The sequence below is a fragment of the Lissotriton helveticus genome, chromosome 6, assembly GCF_964261635.1.
Source record: "Lissotriton helveticus chromosome 6, aLisHel1.1, whole genome shotgun sequence".
Lineage (NCBI taxonomy): Eukaryota > Metazoa > Chordata > Amphibia > Caudata > Salamandridae > Lissotriton > Lissotriton helveticus.
In genome coordinates this window covers 802,493,285-802,520,836 of record NC_136067.1, presented here as the reverse complement: position 1 = coordinate 802,520,836, position 27,552 = coordinate 802,493,285, and the positions used below count along the sequence as shown (strand labels likewise).

Here is a 27,552-nt window from a genome sequence, read left to right as displayed (position 1 = left end):
CCAAATTTACCATTAATATTAAATGACATATTAAGGGCGGTCCAGTCATCAATGGACACAAAACATATCACCAAGTCTACGAGCAATATGGAGATAATAAAACCAAATGTGGAATTTGGAAGCCAACTCATAGCAATAGATTCCACCCAAAACAGCTATGTAGAGGAAGAAACAAGCAAGCAGTGTAAAGAAAAATCTGACTACGAACAAGGTCAAAAAGAGGAAGCACAACATGCAATAACCCAGTCTAAAATCAAGTTAACAAAAAGACAAAGGAAGCGCGCAAGAAAAGGGAGGGTTCAACTTAAATTCCAACCTTCAACAGATACTCATACCTATCCCATCTTTCATCACACCACTAATAGGAAAATTAAACCAACACCTGAAGAAACTGTCTCAAAACATATTAACACGCCCCCGGCTCAATCAAACCAGTCAAATGCAGTGAAAGGGACTAGCCTGAGTACAGAATCCTCACCCCTTCAAACCTCCCCAAAACTAAGCCAGATACAAGGGACCACACAACTGAAAAATCAGATAAAGAAACAAAAAAAACCTCCGGGAACACATGAAAAAGACAAGATGCAAGATGAGTCTGATGAAAGGGTCTTAAATAAAGAAGTCAATGTAAATCAGATAGTAATGACCCACCAGACAGACGAAATGCAACCACTTCAGGCCAAATCAACAAATCAGGAATCAAGGCACCAAAATGGCCCAATCTTCGTAGATACCGAACAAAATATAACAGATATATATAATCAAAGTCAATCCATAAAAAGAGCAGACGAAAAGGTAAATAAAAGACCACCAATAAAAATAAACTTAAATGAAGATGGACGAACCTGCAGTATCTTTCAAACAAACAAACAAACAAGGTGCACACACATACCACAAAATTCGAACATCGATAAAAATACGGACATGATCAATGAACCAACCACCTATCTGAAAAGAATGGACGGTCCATACGAAGATCTAATAATAAAAACACTAAGCCAAGGGAAAAGAATAATCACAAGACAGGCACCAACAAAAAATATAAACCTAGAACAAGAGACAAAAGTTAAAATGAGTTCACAATTACAAGCAGAAACAAATAACAAATTGATATTTATACCGGAATACCAGACATCAGGACCCCAAGATTTTCTGAATAGAGGAAATATAATGAGGCTATTAAGAGAAATCCCAGAATTGAATGACATAGAATCTCAAGATCTCTTGTCAGTAGAATTTAGATGCACCAAAAACATGTCAGAGGTGGAAGAGTCATTAACCACCTGGTCAACTAAAGAAGTAGTTGATAGAATATGTGAAAGGAGTTTGTCATTTGAAGCCTGGGGCATTAAACTGAGGCGAGACGATTGGAAAAAATATCCATTTCCACTTTTAAAAACTTTAACTATATGTAAAAAGTCAAAGACAGAGGGGAATAGCCAAAAATCATGTTTAAAAGGAGCGTGTGCAGTTGCTCCGCAAAAAAATACACCACAAAGTAGACACGAAATTGCAGTGGCTCAAGGAGGCGCCCATGAACAGGCAACTGACTGGACCTGGGTGGCTTCGGCCTTGAGCAAAAAATGCTCCTAACACGACGAGTCACTTAGGAAAAGACACCACGTCAAACCAACGGATAATAGTTGATAATCAAGTGGTATCCATTGCAGCGAAACCGCATACGATCAGCCTCTGTTCCTGGAACGTACATGGTTTCAACAGCTTGTGTCATGACCACGAAACTGCAAACTTCTTGGATCAACATGACTTAATACTCCTACAAGAAACCTGGAACCTGCGCCAAATCTCCATCCCGGGATATATCGAATTTCACGTCCTCGCCGAAAAACCTTCTAACTTTGGTCACCCTAGAGGAGGCCTATCTACGTTCATCGCTCAACAACACAGATGGCATACGGAAAAAGTAGACTCTATGGTAAACTGGATTCAAGTAATAAAACTCACGGGGAAGTTGGTCACAGGTACAAGTTCCTGTAATCTTCTATTGCTTAACGTTTATGTTCATCCGGAAAAGAAGGAGAAAAATGAAAAACTGATTACTTTACTAACTTTGATCAGGGCTTTGCAAATCACTCATGAGACGTACTCCATGATTATATCAGGTGATTTTAATAGCAACCTAACAAAAGATGACAAAACAATGCAAGCTCTTGAAGAACTGGGCCTTTTTATCCTAAATAAGAAAGTCAGTGGGGATAGTGGTATACCTATAACCTTCTTAAGCGGTAACCGAAAGTCATCAATAGACTTCACAATACTGAGCAACAGCCTGTTGTCAATGGTGAGTGCATTTTCAGTGGAGCAACGTGTGGAAAGTGACCACTTCCCTCTAATTACCAAAATGTTAATGTTGATTACCAAGACGGAAAAACAAAACACTGTCATCCAGTATACTGAAAAATTCAACCTACGTAAACTAAAATGGAGAGGAAAGGATTTAAAACCAACAATGGATAAACTCAAAAATAAACTGCGTAGTTTAACACCGGAAGTAAAAGAAAATCTGGTAAAAACATGGGAACACCTATGTGAAACAGTAACAAGAAACCCTCCACGAACACATCAAAATTCAATAAAATTCAATACTGGCAAAAAGCCTTGGTACACAACTACCCTGAGGGAAGAAAAAAGAAAAATTGCACGAGAAGTCCGCAAACAGGCACTATTGATAAAAAGTGGAAAAAAAAACAAACAAATCGGAATTGAAAACTATGCGAAAGAAATATAAGATCATGCTGAGTAGCGCAAAAACACTGTACCAAGAGGAAATGTGGACTAACCTACTAATCGCTAGCAAACACAAAAATGCCAGAACATTTTGGGGTATTATCAATAAACTGACAAGGGGGAACACCCTAAAACAGGAGGCAGGTATTGGAGAAAGTATATGGACCCAGCATGTCGAAAAGATGTTCAGCGACAGGACGGGAGGTGAGAAAAGATACTGTAAATTGGAGTGCAAAGTATGCACTAGAAACAGCGAACATGTAGAAAATTTGATAGGTAAACGAGCTAATGCACTAGGAGACAAGCGGAAGCAATCGTTGGGTAGTGGAAATGAGAACAATCCTGAACACTCACAGCCCAGCAAATCAGAAAAACTAGTGAATGCCGTGACCGACACCCTAGTAACAACAGACCAGCTCAAAGACAAGATAAATCGCCTGAAAAAAGAGGGTGCGGCGGGTCCAAACGGGCTTCCAAATGCTATCTTTAAACATTCACCTGAATTTTGGGCAGAATACTTAACTCCACTCTTTAATGCAGTCTACAATCAGAACAAACCACCAAGATCCTGGACCGGGAGCATAATTCACCCCATTTTTAAACAAGGTGACCACAACGAGCCAGGGAACTATAGGCTAATATCGCTAATGGATGTCGAGGCAAAACTATATGGATCATGCCTATTATCACTCCTTCAGGACTGGATGGAAGATACGAACATAATACCAATGTTCCAAACTGGTTTTCGGCCAAGGACGGGTACACTGACAAACTTGACAACCGTGGCGCTCTTGAAAGAAAAAGCTGTAAAAAGGAGAACAAGACTGTATGCTTGCTTTATAGACCTGCGAGCAGCTTTTGATAAAGTGAACAGATCCCGGCTATGGGAAAAACTAAGATCATGGGGTATCCCGAAGAAGTTATTGGAGGCTATTATAGTCCTGCACAGCAACACCTGGGCTCGAGTAAAACTGGGAGACGGTAGCAGCGTAACGGCCGAAATAAGAACACAACAGGGCCTAAAACAAGGCTGCGTACTGGCCCCAAGTTTATTCAACCTGTATATGGCAGATATAGTCAACCACATGGAGATCGGGGAATGCCATCCACCCCACATGTCAAAAATCCCTATCCCTTTCCTGCAGTATGCAGATGACATCGTTGTTCTGAGCCAAACACCGATAGGGTTGCAAAGATCGATCAACAATTTGACAACTTATTTGGAGCACGAAAGCCTGGAACTGAATAAAGATAAAACTAAAGTTGTTCGCATTGTGGATCCAAAAAAGCAAATATTCAAATGGTATGCAAATAGTTTACCAATAAAGGAGGAAACATCATACAAATACTTAGGTTTGAAATTGGGGCGAGGTCCGACGAACAAAGAACATAAAACCGACCTGAAAGCAAAAGCACAGTCTTTGATCTATGCATACCGGCAATTACAAAAGAAACTAAGTTGTCCAAATTACACACACCTGCTGAAAGTAATAAAAGCTCAAACCTTACCAACCTTGTCATACGCATTGGCCACCTGGTGTGGCAAAGAAGCAGGGCTGTTAAACAGCCTACAAACAAAAGTATACAAGGCAGTCTTAAATCTACCAAATTCGTCGGCTCCGGCGCAGGTTCGTCTAGAATTTGGCCTTCTAAATCAGAAGTTTCGCAGTATGGGAACCTTTGTGAAACTCTGCCATAAAACACGCTTGTCGGAAGCCAATTCATTGGTAACCTGTGCTGGAAAGAAATCGAAACCCAGCAGGAACAGCAAGTTTCAAACAGTTGGGGAGGATACCTGTCTCAATCCCTAAATTGCATAGGAATTGAAGAAACTTGGGACACGAAGCCAGATAGATCCACTTTTGATAAAATTGTAAACAATGCGGTAAAATGGAAATCCTACCTCGAAGACAAGATGAATATCGCAAAAAGACGACACGGGTGGACTGTGATTAATTCATATTCTTGGATAAAACCACAGACCTACTTAGAAAGCCACTTTAACAGTTCGTTAAAACAAAGATATATAAAACATCGACTAGGTCTACAGTTCTCAAAGGACTTGCTACCAACCTGGAAAAATTGCCATACTGACCCCCATTGTCGTCTTTGTGGATACCGAAATGAAACTCTAACGCACTTACTTTGTGTGTGCCCGGTACTTAAAGACCTGAGGAGACGACTTTTAAAGAACATTTTTAACAAATTGAACATTCGGACTTGTAGGCAAGCCGTAATCCGATGGCTAGATGGATCATATCCTATGTTGGCCTGCAGGGGGGTCAAATTTATGATGAAAGCCCAATCTCTCTTACAGCAAGCTGAGTTTGGAACTATACCTCCAAACTGAAATGTTTGACACTTACTTTGCCACTTGACAAACAGTTTTAATTGCCAGAATTTTAAAAAGTGTTTTATGTCTTATGATGGCCTACATGCATTTTTGTAATGATTTTTAATAATTTTATACAATAAAATTGACTTTGACTTTGACTATCATAGAATGATCCGTGTTTGCAAAGGTGATAATGAACCAAGGCTTAATCGTGCGACATTAAAACAGAAAACAAATACTGGTAACCCAATATCACTACTGTGCATGTCAAATCATGCTATACCACCACAGGCGAGTTGGAATGAGAAGCTTTCTCAGCTTCTCCGTAGGCCATTTAAAATTGAACAGACATATTGATTTACTGTGCAAGCAACTTAGCCAATTCTTCTGGGGTTTTGTAAAACAATGGTGTTGACGTTATGCGATTAGAAATGTAAAGGGCACATTCCAGTCGTTTCTATTTACTTCACATTATTCACATTTAAACTTTAGTAACCTTCAACCTTATTTTGAAAGGTTGCAAACACACACAGAGTGTTCTGAAATACTCTACAGTTTAAATTATCCTAGGCAAACCAAGAACTATCTTTTTGAACAGGACTTTTGAAAATGTAGGATTAAAATCTTGGTTTTGTCAATAGAGGCATCTATTTAGCTGGTCGCCGTGTAAACCCTGAATTTCCTTAGCTATTTACCCAGCCGCTGGCTAAATAGTAGGAAATATTTACTTTTTGACCAGTAGACTTGCAAATAGCAGAGAAACTATATTATTTACTTAGCTACCGGGGAAATAGTAGAAGTTCTGCACTGTTTGGCCGGCAGCTCTGTACATAAAAAGGAATTATTTACCTGGCTTCTACTTAAATAAAAGAAATCGTGTACTATTTGACCAGTGACCTTGCAGATAGCAAAGAAATGTCATTATTTATCCTGCTGCTGGCTAACTTGCAGACATTATGTACCATTCAGCTGGTAGCCTTGGAAATAGCCAAGAAACTTCATCTTGGCCACTGACTAATTAGCCAAAATGGAACACTATTTGGCTGACAGCCATACCAATTGAAAATAAACTTCATTATTCACCTGGTGGCTGGCTAAATGGCAAACAGTATACATAGCTGGGCCAGCAGTCATGGAAACAGCAGAGTAGCTTTACTATTTACCTGAATGCTGTCTAAACAGGTTACATTTTGTATTATTGTGCCTTACCTAGATTTCAACAGGCACAGACCACCATGTAGAACTGCAAACGCTAACTGAACACAATAAAGATCCATCCCCTTAAGCAAGTTTGGGTCATGATATAATATTATTACATTCACAAAAAGTGTTTGCAAATTGCGCATAGACTTTTTGCGAATGTAATAGTATTCTGCAAACTAATCTATGTAATATTACATCTGTTCACAAAATACTGAATTGGAGGCAGTTTTTGAATAACTTGCCTAACTAATATTCATTAATCAAATGGCAATTTACTACCCTCTGTGATTGGCTTAATTACAGCTATGGTAGACTGCAAGGGCCAGCATGCCATTATTCCCATGACTGCAACATGATTCCCAAAGGGAAAGTCTTCAGGGGGCGGCTTCTCCTTTGAAAATCAGATAACACCCCAAATCGGATGTCTGTAGCTCATAAATGTTTAGCAACAGCAATTACAGTTGTAAACTAACAATACATTTCTTTTCAAATTGGAAATGGGAGGGAGGACACCCTTTTCAGCCCCCTCCTATTTGTAATTGGGAAGGTTTACTAAAGTCCTTTCATGGGTCGAAAGAATTTTCAAACTTGTAAAAGGGCTTTTGTATTCAATGCTAAGCAGTTTTGTGGTCACAGACCCTATTATTTTGTGACAAGAGACCCTTATGCTAAAGCTAATTTAAATGCAACTAACTCGTCGGTCTAAAGGTCCCAAATGTTTGACTGTTTCTAAGTTATTTTGGCAGACATTTCACAGAATGCCACTCCAATACACAATGGGCCATGACATAGTGACTTGAGAAGCCCTTTTTGGAGCTATGTTTTGTTCCACAAATGCTCCTACTGCTTTACGTTTACATTCAGAGGTGGCTATTGATAAAAAAAGGTATCTTTGTTGCCGCAATATTGTTGACAATCATTTCCACCCCGTGTTGTGGTACATTTTGTGTAAAGATATAGTGTATTGGGGAAAGTTATTGAAACTTTTTAAATGTTCTCAGAATAATCATCAGGAGAGGATGTGTTGTGGTAGAAAAGTGAAAAATAAAAGGAGCCCAACCAGTGGCTCCATTATACTCTAATGTGACCTATGTATGGTCATCTGTGTGGGAACAGCAAGAGTAATCCCTCCAATAACAACTAGAGTTGTCACCATGCAGTAAGACATATTCCTTTGTTGTAGCCATAAAGCAGAGAACCCTTTGCAAAAGAATGTGATTCTGTCTGACCAACGATAACCTCTTCATGACTCAGGCTCTATACAGACATTCGAAGAATGGATGGGGTGGTAAAATAGCTTGGTCCAAAACCAATTAATTACATTGCTTGCGTATCTAACAATGACTGACTCAACTTCTCCCCAGTCTACAGCTTTTTTGCTCTTGTTAGGGCAGTCAATATTAGATATTAAAACATTAAAGCTTCTTTCGAAAAATGCTTGATGCTATAATGACTGCTCTCTAAGTATTAGACTATCTGTGCAAGATATTCAACGTGTTGTCTTGGGGGGGAACTTTCGAAGTATCAATAGATAATCTTCGAAAGTAGAAATCAGCACTTTAAAAAATATTTCTTTTTTACTACAATTATTAATATTGTAATGGCAAACATAAATGCATTGAACATTTGCAGCTTAAGGGAATATAAAGAAAACATATTCATATTTAAATGCAAGCCCTTACTAACATTGCATAGAAATTAATTGGGGAGAGGATGTAGCCTTGCAGTTAGAGCTGTCGTCCTCGAAGCTGGAGAACCGGGTTCGAGTCTCGGCAACGATGCTCAACATCCCGTGGTTCCGGACAAATCATGTAATCTTCCCGTGCTGAACAAAAATGAATGTGTCCGTCTGTAACGAAACTGGTCCTCATGTGAAGCGCTCTGATACCCAATGTATCGGATATACTTTGCGCTGTGTAAAACTCTTTTAAAAAAAAAATTATACAGTGGTCCTATTTCTGACAGAAAACTCTCAGAGCACAGGAGCTCAGAATCCAACAATCAGCCAACAGACACAACAGCATATTGTCCAGACCTGTGTTTATTTTAGTAATTCAAAAGCTACATAATCCACACTATAAGATCAAAATAAAAAAAATAAAAAATGTTCAGGATGGCTCTCTTCTACTGGTCATCTGTTATAATTTTTGCTTGAAATGTGTTAGCATTTGATGGCGTAAGTAAAGTAAAAAATAGAAAACAACACAACAACACATTTAAAACATAACAGGGCACAGCACAACAAAACAGTCAAAACAGAAGTCACAACAACTACTGCAGTTCAGTACAATAAAATCACATTTATTTAATGCAGCATAAAAGCACAGCAGTGTAGAAACACAAAACAACTCACCACCATAACAAATATGCATAGATATGTTCTCACAGCAAAATAAATACTGCAAAGTTCAAACAGGAATACAGTTGCCAGGTTGTAATCTCATCTACAAATCTCAGTAAAGCACTACATCTACATCACCTTCTCCCAACTCCAGGAGCTCTGCTAATGCCTAGCGTCTCTCATATGAAGTATGGGCAAAGTCATTGATTAAATGGATAATCTATAGATCAATTCAACAGTTTGTGTCCTATGAGTTTGCACAGGCAGAATCCACTTTTCCTAAAGGCAGATGTCCCTCTGTGTGTTCATGCTCTCTTTCTTCTTGCTAGACCCTGTTTTACTAGCTCAATGAAGATGTAAATCTTGTGGAGTTACCAGATGCTTTCTGCCACTCCGCTCCTCCTGGAAACTGGGGGCACATTGCACTCTCTTTTTGTCTGAAGTAATGTGACATCTATGTTATTGCAATGGAAATGTTGACAAACCATGTATTAAAATGATTTGTTTTGAAAACAATGTTTATGGCCATGGTTTATAAATAAGCATTGACTGTGCTTAGTGACTTCACTGCACAAATGCATTCCTGTTTGCATGAGCTTCATAAGAAGCATTGTTTTTGTGATATAACCCTCCTGCTCATGCAGTTTCTTTAATGGTGTGGGACCATAAAGGCAGTTTCATTTGGCACAAGGACTGCTGGGCTGTCGGTAGCGTAGCATGCCTGTATAGGGGGTGCTCATTATTTGGTAGTTGGAGCCTTCCAGACTAGATGCAGATAGGTGTGCATTTGTGTTGACAACAACAACTCTTTGTGGCAATAACAATGTCAGGCAGTGGTGCACCAGTCTCTTAGCACATTGCATGGATAACGGACAAAACAATGTTGCTCTTTAGATGAATGTCTTAATTCATTTCACTGTAGCAACCTCTTAGGGAAACTGAGAGATACTTCATGACATGAATTGACTCCTGGCTTCGTTCCCTTCTGGATGTTTCTCACACTGGGATCACGCTCAGCTTCTCTTCCTGGACAGTCTCTCCTAATGCAGGACAAGGCATTGTCCTTCCATCTTTGATAAGGCAGGTAGAAAGGATTCTAGGTACTAGGCAATCCATCAGCTCTTCCACCAAAATGTGCAGACTTCAAGGGATGTCCTTTGGCCTCTGTGAGTCTGGCTGTCATGCAGATACCAGCCCCGGTCACACAGCATCTTCTCAAGCACACCGCAGAGCACTGCCTTTCTTGGTCACAAAGAACTTGGAACTTAAATAAAGAGGGGTGGTTTGGGGCCTCAGACAAGTGTCAAAGCATGTCCTGCACAACAAGAGCCCTACCTGTCAAAGGCAACACTGGGGAAAAGTGTAACACATAGACCGCAGTGTTAAAGAGGTACCCAAGTGCAAGCACTGTGGATAATTTTGGTTTAACAACTCAGAACTAGGTTGTTACAGTCAACACCCCTTGCTGGCACAGAATTCTCTGTAGGTTGGAGAGGAAGTCAACCTCGATTCCAGTCCATGCGTGACAGGGGATGGCCTAGTGGACCACAGTACTCTGCAATTAAACCTTTATTCCCAGAGCTCTTTACCAGCGATGGCAGGAGTGAAAATGAGGAAGAGCTAGGTTTTAAGGGGTCAGGATTAAGATAATATCTCTTACAGCTGATCACCTAATCAGAAATCTTGGGATGTTAGAACAATTCTGAGTTTGCGGAAGCATTCAGGAAACATGCCATTGATGAACACTTCCTCTTCTTTCTCTCAAGAACCAATCAGTGGATAAAAATAAGTTATTCTTAAGAGGGAGCAAGATCATTCAGGCTCCAGACCTGGGGTGGCTATTGCTTCTCTTTTCTCCCTGGACAAGGAAGAATTTCCTGAGGAAGTTTATAGAGGGAAGGATGTGGACGAGACAACTAATCCCCACCATATGGTCAACTCAAGCGTAATGTCTTTTTTACTAGTGAAGGAATGGAACTATAAATATTTGACCGAATGTCATTGGGATATGAACGAGTATAACCAGTAAATCCTAGAAAGACATATAGGCATAGCAAACACAGAACAAAGAAACTCAAAGAGATATTTTTTACAAATATTGTAGGCAATAAGACACTGTGAATAAACAGAGAGTGTTGTACCTATGTTCTTGTGCCTGTACAGATCGATCATTTCACAGTTCCACTTTTACAATAATTTTCCATAGACAGAATGTGGATCTACTGTCTAATATTTCAGAACTGATTTGGGGTAATTCTCTTTCAACAGTAATTTTGTGGCTGTAGCTCAGCTTCAGTCTTTGTGCTTGCCGATTGCTCTCACAGCAGTAACAGTGGTCCTGGCCCCAAGCAGGAGTATATTAAAAAGGACAAAATGTATACATCTCCACAAATAAGACACACAAGGCAGTCTTCAGTGTTCAGGCACCTCAGATCTGGCTTTGAAACTTTCACCTAGATTCATCAAAGTCCCGTTTTGCGAGTCTGTAATAGCGATTCTTAAGGAATCGCTATTACAGACTCGCAAAACGGGAATCATGTACAAATCGCAATTTATTTTGCGAATCCAACAGCTTCCTTATTTGCGATTAGCACATTGCTAATCGCAAATAAGGAATGACTCCCCATTCATGCCTATGCGCCCAAAGGCCCATAGGAATGAATGGGGAGTCATTTCTTATTTGCGATTAGCAGTTTGCTAATCGCAAATAAGGATGCGATTTCAAGGATGCCAGGGGCGTCCAAAGGACACCCTGTAGCACCCCTGAAATGTAAATTTAGCCTGATGTTGCGCACATGTCCAAAGGACATGTGTGTGTGTAACATACCACTTAGAAAAATGCCCTAAAGTGCATTTTTTTAAGCTTTCGCTATTTACCACGAAGTCAGACTTCGCGGTAAATAGCAGCCAGAAATAGCGAATTCGCAAATAAAAAATGGTTAATGAATTGCATTTACGGAATCTCAAATAGAGATTCCGTAAATGCAATTCCTCGCTGTTGGACCTGGCCCTTTTGGCAGGTTCACCCCGAGACTTTTTGCTTTTTCCTAGCCTGTTTCTGGAACCTGGGTTGGTGATTTTAGGCCTCTGCGCACTTTTTCCACTGTGGTACAGTGTAAAGTGTGTGTGCTCTCTGTGTATGTGTGGTGAGAGACCTGCCCTCCCATAGGAATGAATGGGGAGTATGTATGCCCATGGTACCTCCTGATGTGTGGGGAGTGCAGGGTCGATTTTGATATGTGTGAACTCGTGAGATTGAATGCTGCGTAATGGTGTATGCGGCATGGTTGTGTCTAGTCTAGAAGTACTACTTTTAGAAGTGGCATATTTGTGTAGTGAGTCTGCTGGCACGTGATTGGCTGGTGAGCCTGGCCCAGGAGTGCCTGGGCCTGCTTGTGGATTGACTGTCTGGTTTGAGTGTGACAGGGGCTGCAGAGCCCCAGGAAGTTGTCTGAGTCAGCCCGTGGATGAAAGGCAGCATCTGCTGCCAGGGAAGTGGGAGGAGATTAGCACCTGATAGTGAAGGGCTGTGCCTGCCTGCCACAATGCTGGCTCCACCCCCGTTGGGCGACTGTCACCTCTGTCCCTGATACTGAAGGGACTTCCCTATAACCAGGCCTAGCTGGTTCTCACACTGCCTACACAAAGACTTCAAAGACTTTTCTGTGTATAAGAAGGGGCTGTGTCCCCTTCCAAAATGTTCTTGTTTCTAACTTGAATCTGCCAGGGGCGTGCTGCTGCTGGAGCTCAGGGGAATCCCTGAGCCCTGCCCAGCCCCTGCATGCCTGGAGGGCTCCTGGGGGACCCCTTTGCCTGTCCTGGAAGGATGGGGGACTTTGCTTTACCCTGTATGGACTGCTGATGTCCTGGACTCTGGAGACCTTTTACTGGGTCCCCTTTGCTTGCCTTTCCTGAAGGACTTTTGCTGGACCTCTGCCCTGCTGAGGGCACCTGGGAGCGCTGTGCTTGATGTCTAGCGCTTGGGGAGCGCTTTGTCTTTCCCTAGCGCTGGGAGCGCTCTGTGCCTGATCCCTGGCGCTTGGAAGCGCTTTATTTGTGCTTATTGCGCTGGAGAGCGCTTTTGTGGTCAAGCCGGTGCCCACCCGGCATTTGCGGAATTTGCTGTGTTCCTTTGATCGGCGAGTGCCCACCTCGCTTTATGGTTCGCTCTGGCGGCTGCCCACGCCGCATTTGCCCCACGGCCTGGCCGCTATCCTTGTCTGTTAATTTATCACGAGGGAGCCCACTCCTCGGATAGTGATTCCCCGCCTGCGAGTGCCTTGGAAGTGCTGGGCCGGCCGGCCAATCACAGCGCGGCCGGCCGGAAGTCCCGCCCCCGCAGCCCGAGAAGGAGTGATGGCCGACCGGGGCTCCCGTGAGCTGGGGAGAGCCCCGGGCCCGCCAGGGACCAGCCGCCGAATGTCGCGGGGCTCCCAGGACCAGGAGGGAGCCTCGGTGGAAGAGGAGAAGCGCCCCCCCGGGAAGCAGCCTCGGAGGAGGAGCAGACCCCGTCCCGTGAGCCGGTGAGTGGGGCCCGGGGCTGTGTGAAGGAGAGGGGGCGTCGGGGCACATTGCCGGTGCCCGCCCCCCCTCCAGTGGTGCATACTCCTTGTGGGGGCGCTGAGAGGCCCCTGCGAGGCCCCGGGGATTCTCGAGCCCAGAGAGGCTCAACCCGCCTATTTTGATTTACGAGCCTGCGAGGCTCGTGAGGGCATTTGTTTGTGTTGAGTCCCCAGTGAGGGACTCCAACGAGGCGGCAGTATGAGAATTGGAGCCCTGAGGCTCCTGGTGGCATATTTGATGAGCCCTGCGAGGCTCCCCGCCCACAATTGTTGTGAGAGCCCTGAGAGGCTCCCAGGGGCACTCCTGATTGAGAGTCCTACGAGGGCTCCAGGCACCGCGGGCACAGTTGTTTTTCAGAGCCTGAGAGGCTCAAAGATGCCACATTCGTGTTTAGGGTCCTGAGAGGCTCTAAGGGGGCAATTCGAGTATTCAGAGCCTGGAAGGCTCCAACGTTGGCCCCAGCATCTTCACACAGCTGCCCTGCACTTCGTGGGCAGCTGCCACGTTTAGGACCCTGACACTGGGACACAGGGCGTCCCAGCCCTAGAGAGGCCAGTTGGCCTAGGGACTGCCACAGGTGGTGGCTTATGTAGGGTTTACGCAATTGTATGGTTTTTATTCCTGCACCTCTGAATGTTTTTAGGCATCATGTGACTTTTGCGCTATTGTATTGTTATGGTACCTCGGAATGTATTTTTATTGCATCATGTGCTTTATTCTTAACACCGCTGAATGTGTAGGTTTATGCATCATGTGTTTCCCTTTACTACTCCTCTGAATGTATATTTATGCATCATGGGTAATGTGTTCTTTCCTAGACCCCTAAATGCTGTGTGATACTTATGTGGTTGTTCTTTTTAGTACAGGTGGTCCTAGTGAGGTCCCGGTCCCCTGCGTGACATTCTCCTAAGGTGGTTAGGGTTGCGTAGGTGGTACTTACCTGTCCCCAGTAGTTACTGGATGTGATTTACAACTGTTATTCTTTTTGCTATACTTATTCTAAGTTCTATAAGTGCTATTTCTATATCTACAAAGTGTTGATTCTGACAGTGGCCCATGTGGCCCTGTCCTGTACATAATCCCTTATGAAAGTTGCCCGTGCCAGTTGGCACAATGTACATGTGTGATTTTTATCTGATGTGTGTTTACAATACAAAAGTTATTTTAATATAACCTTGTGTGGAGTCCCTTTTGTGGTGTGCCTAGGATGTTGTTGCTGTTGTGTGCTGGCGCAAATGCTTAACACATTGCCTCCGAGTTTAGCCTCACTGCTCGTGCCAAGCTACCAAGGGGGTGAGCAGGGGTTATCTTGGCGTGTGACTTCCTTGCCCTGACTAGAATGGTGGTTTCTGCCTGGCTTTGGCGTCAGCCTTAGCCTACCAGAAATAGCCAGTTCTAACACTCGCAAATATGCGATTTCGCAATTAGCGATTTTTGCATTTGGGATGATGAATCCCAAATGCAAAAATTGCGCTTGCAAAGGGGCAGATTCTCAGAATCTGGCCCTTTTACGAGCCCATTTTTCAATGATGAATCTAGCTGAAAGTCGCCTTTAACAAGAGAAACCTCTGAGCTACCCCTCACACCTACTATCTACCCTATGTCGTCGCTCAGAAAGAACTAATCAGCAGACCTTTGCTTAAGAATGAACTTGCTGAATTTCTATTGGTAGTATTTTATTCATTCTCCTTCACTTAAGGGTGAGGGTCTCAACCCTTCAGCTGGCAGGATGCAGTCTATACACTTCCACAGTTAGGGGAAGCTTTATCTACTCTCAGTCATGTGAGATGCAAAACCGTGGGCAATACAAAATGCATCTAGCTGTCCTAGCACTCTGACATTCATCACACACTTACTACTACACACTTACTGTACATCCACTGTATATACTCACACATGGAACATCAGCACAGAGGTCTGGGAGTCACTCAAACTACTTGACCAGTTTTGACAGTCAGTGCCTCTTTACTGGCCTTTCAAACACTTCTGCCTCATATCTATCTCCTGCATCCTTTATCTACCCCTCAGACGTTTGCTGACCACTTGTCTTGTGCTGAAGATATCACCACTAATTTTGGTTCCCAGTGCTATCACAGTAGGCATTCAGATTCCTTTGTTACTCGTAGTCCCTCATTGAGTCATTTGAGATGATCTATTTGGATTCTTTCCCACTCCATCGTCTTCTCATTGGAGCCTTTGTATGATCCCTAGGACATCACTGCTGATTATATCACAGCCTTTTGACCTCATTTGTTTGCCATTAACCTTTTTGCTGACTTAAGCCCTCTGAGTTTATGTTATGTTATGTTAACCTCCATTTATAGCAAGCACGGCTATTCCGAAGTGTCCCGGCGCGGAAGCCTAAAGATAGAGATAGAAGGGAGCTCACTCGGCTGAAAGATTACTTGAATAACAGAGTTTTAAAATGATTTTTAAACAGCCTGAGGTCACCGATGTTGCGAAGTTTAAAGGGCACGGCATTCCAGGCCATGGCGGCTCTAACAGAAAGGGAGCTGTCGCCCATTCTAGCCAAGCGGTACCTAGGTACGACAGCGAGGCATTGGCCTGTGGAGCGCAAATGTCTGGGTGGCACATAGAACGTGAAACGTCTCCTAAGATACTGAGGCCCTGCCTTGTAGAGAGTACCATGGGCCAGTGTAAGAGATTTAAACAGAATCCGTTGGTCAACCGGGAGCCAGTGCAGATCCCGTAGCAACGGCCTTACGCTAGACCTATCAGGAATCCCCAATAAAACTCTCGCCGTTGTGTTCTGGACAATCTTCAGCTTTTTTTTTAGCTGATATGCTGGGAGACAAATGCACAAAGCATTGGCATAGTCCAGTCGTGACAGTATGAGCGCACGGGTCACCATTTCCTTAGCCCCTTTGGGCAATAGGGGCAGGAACTTCTTTTAGAAGTTTAATTGTGCCGAAGCACACACTGGCTAATTTATTAATATGAGGCAGAAATCTTAATTCCTCACTGAACCAGACCCCCAGATTTTTCACCGGGCTCCCCATAGAATTAGGCAAGGGGTAACCCACAGGCCAGATGTCCGCTCTGAAATGCGGGGGGAAGGATCCGTAGAGGGGCACCTCTGATATCTCAAACTCTTTCTGCTTTCACAGACTGCACTCCTTTTAACCCAACCACGTTTAAACTCTTCTGCCAAGATTCAGTGCCACTGACTTCTGATACACCTAAGACTACTGTGTCAGCATCAGGCAGCGTCTCTGTCACTCAGTTTAAATTGAAACAGTCCTGGCTCACATTCGTCTTCCTTCTTCTCCTATGTCTTCTATGCCTTCTGGTGTTGCTCCTCCTTGTGGTGCTGTTCTAATTCCACCTTTCCAGGGTTAGTTTGGTCAACCTGGTCTCATCCTGTTACAGGTCCGACTAGCCCTGCCTACCGTGGTACTGGTTTCTTGAATCTGGTGCTCCAGGTTCTAGTCCTCCCTGACACTGGTCTTCCTGTTCCTGGCCTTTCCTTTTATTGGCTCATCCTTGGAATCCTGATCCTGGTGTTAAGTTGCTCTTCATCCTGATCCTGCTGGTCTGCTGTGTCCTTCTCCACCTGGCCCTGTGGTCCTGGTCATCCTAGGTCTGGAACCTTTAGCCTTCCCATCCTCATCCTCCTGAGGTCCACATGGTCCTGTGTCCACGGGTCCTGGTCCTCTTTATTAGTTCCCATGGGGCAGAACCCAGTCATTTTGGTCCTAACCTGGTGTGGTTTGTCTTTGAGTTCCTGGTTGTCCTGGTCCCCCTGTTCCCCAACAGCTTGGTCCTGCTCCAATTGGTACTTCAGTTTCTGATCCTCTTGGTTTTGGCCCCTCCGATTGTCCTAGCTATTTTCCTGGTACTGTTTATCCTGGTCCTTCTTGTGCAGATAATTCTATTTTGGTCATCCTGTTCTTAGCCACCAAGCTTAGTCAGCCAGGCTCCTGTCATCCTGCCCCCCCCCCCTTGGCCTAGTCCTCTTCGTCTTGGACTTCCTTGTCCTAGTATACCAGGTCTTGATTGTTCTGGGCCTCTGTGACTTAATACTCCTGGTCCTGTTGGCATTTGCTTCTAATTCTCCAGGTCCTGTTCTCCTAGTCTTCCTCACTCTGGTGTGCCTAGTACTGGTCTTCCTATTCATGGTCCTCACAGTGCTTGTTTTCTTCCTGGTTTTGTACTCACTAGAATTGATCATCTTGCTTCTTGCCCTCCTTGTTTGGATCCTTGAATACCTAGTCCGTTGGCTATCTTTTTCATTCCTGGTCCCTTCTCCAAGATCTTCCATTCCTTCCTGGTCCTCTTGACCCTCATCCCCAGGACATGATCCTCCTGATCCTCCTTATTCTGTTCATCTGATTCCTGGTACATTAGTTCCTGGTCCTGCTGGTCCCATTGGTCCACTAGGCTTTGTGTATCCTGGTGATCATAGACCTCTCATTCTTAGCCCTTGTCCTTCTTGATCGTCCTGGTCCTCCTGCCCCTGTGCCTTGTCGTCGTGGTCCTTTTGGCACTGCACCCAGTGGTCTTTTGCCATTTTTTATGTGGGTCCTTCTGAGCCTGGTCATTATGGTCCTGGTCCGCTTGGCCATACACCTTCAGTCACTTTGTTCTTCTTAACTGTCCTGGTTCTCCTGATCTTCTTCATCCTGGTCCTGCTGCACCCAGGACGTGGTGATTCTGCTCCACTTTGTACTGTGTCCCTGGTCCTAATGCCCCCTAGCACTCCTAGGCACTCCTAGGCCTTTTCCCTGCCATATTGCCCTGATGCTTCTGACCCTCCTTGCCCTTTTCCTTGTCTTCCTGACTCTGGTCCTCCTGCTGCCCTTGGTACTGGGCCCCTTGTCTTCCTTTCTCATACTAGTTCTCTGGTCCCACTGGTCCTAATCCTCATGCTTCTAATCTTCATAGTCTTCTGGGATCTGGTCCTAATCTTCCTGGCCCTGGTCCTTCTGCTCCATGCCCTCGTGGTTCTACACCGACTGGCCATGGTCCTCTTAGTTCTGGTCTTCCTGAGACAGGCCATCTTTTCCTCAACCTCCAGGCCATTCTGTTCCTAATCCTGTGACCTGGTTCTCCTAGCTGTGGTCTTCCTGGTCCTAATGCTCCTGGCCCTGATCCTTTTGCTCCCCACCCTGATTCTCCTAGTACTATTTGCCCTGATCTACCTGGGCCTGTGGACCTTTTTTCCCCGGTCTTATCCTTCTGGTTCTAGTTGCATGGGTCCATGGTACCGCCTCCCTTGTTCTCCTGGCCTTGGCCCTCTTATTCTTGTTTTTCATAGCCTTGTCCTTCCTATGATTCTGTGTCCATTGGCCCTAATTGTCTTCGGCTGGCCCCATATAGTTTGCCTGGTCTCTTCTTCTCCTGGACCTCATCCACCAGCCATTCCAGTCTTGTTATTCTTGATCCTGGTTATCTTGTCCCATTGTGCTGGTCATCATAAACCTTTTCTTTTGCCCATCTTGGCACTTCTTGGTTCCGCCATTCTTGGCCCATCCTCGCTCGCCCTGTTCCTTTCTGGTTCTCTTGGCCCTGGCCACCTTGTCCTGGTTCTCCTCATCCTGAACCTCTTAGCCCTGTTACCACAGGTCTTGGTCCTGCTGGTTCCTATGGGCCATCAAGTCTCTTGTGTCTTAGTATTAGTCCTCCTGGGTTGGATTGTCCTGGTCCTTTTGGACCTGTTCCTTGCCTTCTTGGTCCTACTGGTACAGCACCCACTTGCCCTGGCCAACTTGAGCCAGGTTCTACTTGTTCAATTCCTTCTGAGCCTATTCATTTGGGTTCTGGTCTTTTAGGCCACCACAGTCCAGTTCATTTGATTTTCCTTCCTCTTGGTTGGCATGCTTCCCTATGATCCTTCCCACCCTGTTCCTGCTACCTGAGATGATTGAAATACTTTGCTTGGTAATCCGAACCCTGATCCCCTAGGTCCTGATCAAAGTATTTATTTATTTTATTTAATTGTGTGATTAATTAAAACAATTTACACAAGGGAATATTAAAACAATAGCATACAAAAAATAAACATATGCCAGCTGCCTATCCTACTTGACTCTTTCAAATTAGTCATGCCCATAAAACTATAAATACACTGGAATAATAAACTACATTTTTCCCTAGCAATTAAAAGTGTTATAGAAATATATATGAAGGCTGCCTATTGTGTTAACTCGTTAGAAACTATCCCATACCGGCAAAAACATACTCCATGTAATTTACAAAATTGCTTGACAATTGATGTCACCCCCTTAAACAATGAATCAAAGCTTGCAAGCAGGTTCTTATTTGCAGAAGGATAACATGTTTATGCTAAAAATGTGTCTACCTGCAACAGTCAACTTAGGACAAGTACATAGTATGTGTAATATATTTTCTTGTTTATACCCACAAAGAGTACAGTTTTGCTTTTTGCTTTAAGACTTCAAAGTGTAATTTAAAATTGATCCGACAGTCACAAATGACTCCTAGATATGTATACCTAAGTTATTTACAGTTTGTCATTCAAATGCCAGGCCAAGTTTTTTCTCTGCTGATTGCCGAACACAATTTTTTTTATGTTGATTTCCAAACACATTGCTCTTGGAATACGATGCTAGAGTGGTTATTAAACGTTGAAGACCAACTGGGGTTTTACTGAGAAGAACTATGCTGTTAGACTACTGCAAGCTGGCCAGAGGAATCAGGGCCAGATGCAACGGATCTGAAATTACAGATGCCAACAGTTGTTAAGGTCATAAATAAATAAAAATAACAGTGGCTCAACCACACAACACTGTCTCACGACGTCGCTTTTGTAAATCCTTTATGTTGCTTTGGAAACATCTCCCAACTTTACTCTTACCCTAGTATCATGCTAAGGAAGTTAGATAGCACGAAGCAGCACTGAGGTATTCCCATCAATTTAGCTTGGTCAACAAGGCTTACCATGAGACCTTGTCAAAAACGACTTTTAAGTCCAAGAAGCATGCATAAAGTGGCATGTTATTCCTATGAGAGTCTTCAGTAGTCATTGAGAGGGCAATGAGATTTATTAATGTTATATTCCCCTGCCGAAAGCTTGTCAGATTCAGAGGTATAATGTTCTGCTGTTCAGCTCGGTTTATGAGATTCTTCAGTAAGAGACTTGAAAAAACTTTGTCTCGAAGTCGAATAGGGCGATATGCTTGTAATTAGCTGGATATTCTCTATGGCCGTTTTTAGGTCTCGGCTAGCGTAGGCTGCGCACATGCGCAGTCTCGCTGGTGAGATTTAATGTCTCTTAGTAGCGAGGTTAACCCCGCCCCTCTTCTCCATTGGCTGGCCTCCTAAACGCTGGCCAGCCATTGGAGAAGAGGTCCCAGTGACGATCTAAGCCCGGTCTTTTTCGGATTGGGGGGAGTGTTTTTTGTTTCTTTCTCTCAGTGACGTCCTAAGTCAAAAACACGACCCCCAGTCTGAAAAGGACGGGGCTTAAATACAAACGTGTAGGTTCTCTCCGCGAAAATATACCGCATGTGTAGACCAGTTTCAAATCTCTGCATGTAAATGCATAACCATGTTTGGACACTAGATTAGATGCATTATACGTGAGTGCACCCGACGAAGCTACCAGTTAAGACTCGCTGCATCCAAGCTATCTTATGTGAATGCTGTGGACATGGATGTGGGCCAGGCCCTGTGCGCCGCCGTGCCCTGCCTGCTCGGTTCGGGGTGATGGCGCTGTGTGAGAAACCCTGCTGTTCTATGAAGGCCCGAGTTTGCTTACTGGGCTCGTGAAAGCAGGACATGAAGCAGAGACGGGCGGGCGAGACCCGCCGGGCCAGGCAGCCATTTGACACCCACAGTGGCACGCACTCTGTGATCGGCCTCCTGCAGCATATGCGTGCGACATCTGTGGGGAGCGGCCGTGATGTGGCCAGGGCTGCCATGCGCCTGCAAGCTCCTGCTGAGCTCCCCGGGCGCCACTCCCCGCAGAGGATCGGACTGTTTCCAGGGCTCGCAAACATCTTGGCCTCTGCAAATCAGCCGAGAGAAGCATGCAAATGCCAAGGCAGCTGTGTCCTGGAGGGGAGCGTTCTGTGTAACCTCTCTCTCTCGGGTGTGCGCTGATTGCAGGCCAAGCCACCTGCAGAATGTGGTGCCAAGTGTAGTGAGAAAAGTAACAACACTGTGGGTTGGTTCAGCGTCCCCGGAAGGTATACAGGGGTGTGTATGTAAGACCCGGGGAGTTAACGCACCTGCAGCAGAGATGTGTGATTTGTAGGCCATGGGTTTAGTCGCACTAAAATAGCTCATAGAGTTAGCCAAACCCCTATAGAATGTGGGTAGCCTCCAAATCACACAGTAAATCCCATTTAGGTAAGCCAGAGGGTCAATGCACCAGCAGCAGAGATTTCAGTGTAATATGCAGAATGCGAATTTCAATCCTCATAAGATACCTCGGTGGGTTAAAATGCAGGCTGCGTTGATTTGTGTGTAACTTACAGGTCACCACCTCAGGGGTAGATGGAACCTTCTGCAGATATCTGCGTGTGCCCTGCCGGGCGCTTATCCCATGTCCCAGGTAGATCGCTTAACCTAGGTTGAAAGAGCTTGGAAGTTTGATCACTTGCTGCAGAGGGCTGTGTATACCCTGCAGGTCACATCTTTTAGTACTATATTGTGCAGTGGCAGGGATGGCCTGAAAGCTATGGAAGCAGAGGGGGGCGGTCAGAGTGTGTTATTTGTATTGATGTATTGAAGATAGTGGGCCAGAGTAGGCATGGTTAGACTCCGTGTTTTGCAGGTCCCTTTGTGGGCGGGGCTTTCTTTGGTCATGGGAGTGCGGTTTCTTCGGGGCTGATGGGAAATCTGGTGCGCACTTAGTCGCATTGGGAGTGCGTTCTCTCAGTGGGGAGGTCGAACCGGCCAGCCGACATTATTCACACAGGTAACGGAGGGATCCTTATAACGAGCTAAGTAGACCCCCTTCCCCCAAAACTGATTAGCTGTACACCTGCCCCCTGTAGTGAGCTACCCGTACTTCCCAATGACGCGGCCAGTACCTTGGGCAACCACCATCTCTTACAAGACCGATGTAACCCCCACTCTGGTTACAACTTCCCCCTAATCATATATATCCCGACTGAACGCCGACCATCTTTTAAAAAACACATACACAGATACCAAAAAATCGAAGATAGCACCTCCACTCAGGATAGCTAACCTAACCCCGCTAGAAACACATCAACACTACACACTTGCGTCCCACCCACGCCCCCGCCTTCGTCAGCCATATTAACAAGCAACCACCGCTTTAAGAGGCATATTATCCAAAAACTCCCCCACAGCCGATCAGGTGCCACAGGATTTACGCTGTTCTATGTATATAACCTGGAATGAAAAGCCACTTTTAAGTTCGCGCTATATAAAAATGCATAAATACATCAATAAATAAACAATTGTAAAGCGCATTACTACAGTGTGATAAGCCTAAGACGCCAATTAATGCTGTGATACATGACTGGTGTGTGTGCTGGTTTGTGTGTGTGTGGGTCTGTGTGTGTGTGTGTGTGGCTGTGTGTGTGGGTGTGTGTGTGTGTGGCTCTGTGTGTGTGTGTGGCTCTGTGTGTCTGTGTGTGTGTGTGTCTCTGTGTGTGTGTGTGTGTGTGTGTGTGTGGCTCTATGTGTGTGGCTCTGTGTGTGACTGTGTTTGTGTGTGAATCTGTGTGTGTGTGGGGCTCTGTGTATCTGTGTGTGTGTGTGGCTCTGTGTGTGTGTGTGTGGCTCTGGGTGTGTGGCTCTGTGTGTGACTGTGTGTGTGTGTGTGGCTGTGTGTGTGTGTGCTCTGTGTGTGTGGCTCTGTGTGTGTGTGTGGCTCTGTGTGTGTGGGGGCTCTGTGTGTGGGTCTGTGGGTTTGTATGTGGCATTTGCGAGAGATTAAGCTATTGGCATTGTAAATGACAATGCCATGTATTTATCTGTTTTCAAAACCAAAACAGAAATAAACATTTTGTCATTTACAATGCCAATAGCTCTAACTTTTGCAAATGCGAGACCGTTGCATTGTAAATGCTTGTTATACATGGAATGGATAATAGATGTTCTCCATGAATTCGGAATAGAATCACCTGCCATAGTGTTGTTGAATAATGGTGATACCATATTTGACCAGAACATGGCCACTGCCTTGAATAATGCCAGAGGAAGACCGTTTGGGCCAGGTGCACCTTATCACTTGCCTTTTTTGATAAGCTGGTGAAGTTGGTTTAAAGTGTAACTAATCTTTACTGAGGCTGTTTCTAAATTTATGTCATCTTGCAAAACATCCAGGAGGGATTTTTGACCCGTACAGCTTTAAAATATGGTTGGTCCAAACTGTTTTGGAGCTGTTTGTGCTGTTGGTTCTGAGCTCCCCCCATGCCAAATTGTCAATTAATCTCCAAAAAAGCTTTAGAATCTCTATGACTACACATTTGCTGAATTCCTACCCATTTGTGGTTTCTGAAGGCAAATTTAGCTCTTGAGATTGCATTCTTATAAATTGACCTAATAAGTTTCAGAGCAGGAAACTGAAGGTGCCTCTGAGCTGGCTTAAGCTTCCTGTCTGCGCTCATTTCCTTATTTAAACAGTTTTTTTCTGCAGCTAAAGCTTTATTAAACCATACTTTAGATTTAGCCCAAGGGCTAAAACCTTTCCCTTTTCTAGATGGAGAGGGGGATAATTGTATCCAGACATTGTGAGACAAAGTTTAACCATTTCCCTGCAATAGTAGAAACACTTTTACCTCTCCTCTTTTTTGCTTGTTCTATGTGTGCATCATTCTGCAGCCCATATAGAGCAAAACGCCATTAATGATTGTTTATGTGCAAGAAGGTGTCCCCTCCTGCACATAAACAATCATTAAATAATGACGATTTGCTACTTCTATGTGGGAGGTAACAAATCGCCATTATTTAATGATTGTTTAAGTGCAGGAAGGGACACGTTCCTGCACATAAACAATCATTCCCTGCAACGCAGGTAGCCTTCCACTTTAGTGCCAGCACTAGGAAAAACATAGGGTGTGCCGAATTGTTGTAAATACGGCGCAGCCCTGAGTTTTGGAAATGGCAGAGCGCGGGGCTGCAAATGTTGCCGCAGCTCAGCCATTTCCTTGTAAGTATGCCCCTCAATGCTTCATTTTTGCTGGTGGTACCCTTCATATTGTTTTTATGAACACACCCTGTGCTTCATTGTTGCTGATGTTTCAAGGTGGTATAGTCTAAATTGTTCTTATGAACACATCCAGCTAGTTATTCTTTGGTACTGGTGGTTAAAGTTGGTAGGTGCTGCCACTCAAATTTTGGAAATAGGACTTATTTTTATCATTAGTCCTTGACCCAGAGCAAGAGGGTGAAAAACCAAAAAGATAGGAAAAGAAAGGAAGAGAAAAATAGAAAAACAGCATAAAGGAAGAAAGCACTGTAGGATGGTAGAAGCAAGAGGCAAGAGAAACGACGACCTTGGTAATTGGCAAATTCCTCACTCACAGCGCTGGTGATGGGCTCCGAAGCAGCACCTCGGGTCCTTGCACTTATCATTTTAACCGAGTGAGCATGCGCGCGCACCACCCGCGCACCCACTCTTTCACCTCACTTATTTGTATCGATTACCCCCATATTAAGGCAGCTGAGCTCTTGGAAGTGGCAAGAATGTGACATGTTTGGAAACTCTGTATATTTTCGCCTCTTGCAAATATTCCAATCCCCTTGAATCCCGCAGATTGTGCTTGACGTGTGTTGCCATCCTGAAAGAATGCCATGACACTGACTGGCTGCAAGGGAGAACCTTTACTGGGAATTCTAACACTGTGAAAAGTGATAAACTGTGGGGGAATACGAATCGGGAACCAAGGGGTCCTTATTTTGAAATTAAAAGCAAACATGCACCCGCACCACAGTGCATATTTGTTTACTTGAAATATTAATCAAACCTCACCTAATTATCATAGGCCTAATTTCAAGCAGCCACGCGCGTGCAAGCAGCGCCCTCTTATCGCGATACTTTTATTTGACCGAATTCCACCCGCACTTTTCTTGATTTCCACCCTGTTGAAAGCAGGGGAAAACCCATTTACGAGGAGTTAAGTGCTGTAAATGAGTTTCCGTTCAGCTATCAAGATATTATCACATGTGGTTTATCTTGGAGAATGAAAGTTTAAATGGGGAATTAGGCGCTGGGAATGACTGGAGGAGCTCGCTGTATCATTGTGCCCCTAATGTCACACTTCAGCAGACACATTTCTCGGTGCAATAAATCATACTTTAGGCAAGTACAGTGGACGCTAATGCAGTGACAGCAGATCATGCGGCAGAGGCGAATAATAAGTGTTAGGGGCTCTGACTTGTATCCTATCCGCGCGCGCGCGCTTGGTGCCTTAACACCGCTGATAGGCAATTTACCGAGTGCTTATGTTATTTTATAGATTGGGACTTGGGACCCAGCCAGTGGCCTGAATATGACTGAGAACCAGAAAGGAAAACCAGCAAACATTACCGATTCTTTATCCAATCGATCATTGGTTGTTACCTCCATCTTGGTAAGTAATTATCGTTTTTTTCTCCTTCCAGAGTAAAGATGTGCGATGCAGATGGGTATTGATCTTCGCTTGTTTGTTATTACTTGTAATGCGCTGCGACGGTAACTAGGAAACAGGTCGCTTCAGTGCGCCAAGCGCAAAGTAAATTAAAGCAAGGCAACATCATTACAAGAGGACCTTAAAAAACCCAACAAAATCAGCTGAAAACATAACAAAGAGTTGCAAGGACAAAACAACAATACTAAGACAGCTATAAGCAAACAACACTGTTAAAACTGTCATATATGCTCAGGGCACAAGTCCTAAAAAAAGAAGTGGGGTATTATTCTAGTTAGGCAGTATGCAAGTGACATCATGGCGTGCAACATCACAGCGCATGACACCACAGCGCATGACATCACAGCGTATGACCTCACACATGGCATCACAGGAAGTGACATCATAGAACGTGGCATCACAAGACACGACTTTATAGGAAGTGGCGTCACAAGAAGTGATATCAGCTCTAAAGTACTAACCTATATGTTTAGCAGGTCTATCATGTGTATGTTTGAGCGCATTGCGCGGATAATAGCACAGTGAGCTATGGAAGATTATATGCGACTTCTACACCTTGCAATCTCCCAGTTTTATGTAACACATCCTGTACATTCATTTGCAGCGCAACGCAGCAAGTCACTTTGCTGCGCTGTCCTGCGTCAAAAGGGAAGGTCAGAAATGTGCCTTATTAAAGCGCATTCCTGTCCTTTACCACTGCGCTGGCGCCGTGGTGCAAGGATGTCTGCATTGTTGGCATGATTGTTTATGTGCAGGAAGGGGCACTTTCCAGCACATAAACAATCACGAGATGTGTTTTCTTCGACACATGTGGAAAGAAGAAAAAACGATGATCAGTGAAAACATTTCTCCTCATTACACCTGCACTGGGGAGGTGTAAGGTTTTGGTGCTGCCCCAGTTTTACATAATTTTAGTAAATCTGGAGCAGCGTCAAAGTCCATGGGAGTTGCATGGGAACATCCACTGCAATGCCGATGGAATGCCTCCTTGATGCCAACGCAGTTCTTTGCGCTTCCTAGCCTTACTCTATATCTATGAGGCCATGCAAAGCCTCGCAGGGTGGCTTTGCGTCACCTCATAGATATGATTAAAATACTTTACCAACAGAGCATCAACAAAGTGATGCTTTGGCGGTGCAGGCCTCTTGTAAATAAGCCACCAAGTGTGGCTTCATTGCAGTGCTTTTTTCCCCAGGAAGTAATATGATTTCAAATAATAAGCACTTTTTTGCCCGAGGTGGAATTGCAACATGCCATGGAATAGCCCAGCTATGTTGATGTTCGGTTTCATGCATTTGAATGTTGTAGGGAAATAACAATAATATTTTGCTTTACTCTTTCCCGTATTATAATTTTCTTTATAGGAAACACTACATGAGCCCGAAGCGTATCCCTAGGAACATGCACTTCCGGCAGATACAGCTGTATATTATACATAGGGCATATCTCACGCCTGCAAAAATCAACAGCTACTTTAACCGCGAAGATGCTAAATGCCCAAGATGCGGGGAACTGGGGGCAGACTTACTGCACATGTTCTGGAGCTGCCATAGCTTGAGTGCGTACTGGAGCGAGGTGGCCACCTTATTATACATCTGCACTGGTCGGGAGATGCCGTTCAAATGGCCTGCATACCTATTGCATAATTTCCGCAGGACACCTGCCACGAAAGTCACGTCCCGGTTCCTCGATCTGGGATTGATAGTGGCCAAGAGGTTGATTAGTAAGAAATGGAAGGCATCTGACCCTCCCCACACACGCGCCTGGCG

The 27,552-nt window shown here is 44.3% G+C and overlaps 1 protein-coding gene across 1 annotated transcript in view; it reads left to right on the top strand.

The window, feature by feature from the left end:
• Positions 1-27,552, top strand: part of GRIK2 (glutamate ionotropic receptor kainate type subunit 2) — a 1,557,632-nt gene that overhangs the window by 772,649 nt on the left and 757,431 nt on the right. The window contains exon 9 of the mRNA XM_078648357.1: positions 25,613-25,726. Coding sequence (XP_078504483.1) covers positions 25,613-25,726 — 114 coding nt within the window. The remainder of the gene's footprint in view (positions 1-25,612; positions 25,727-27,552) is intronic.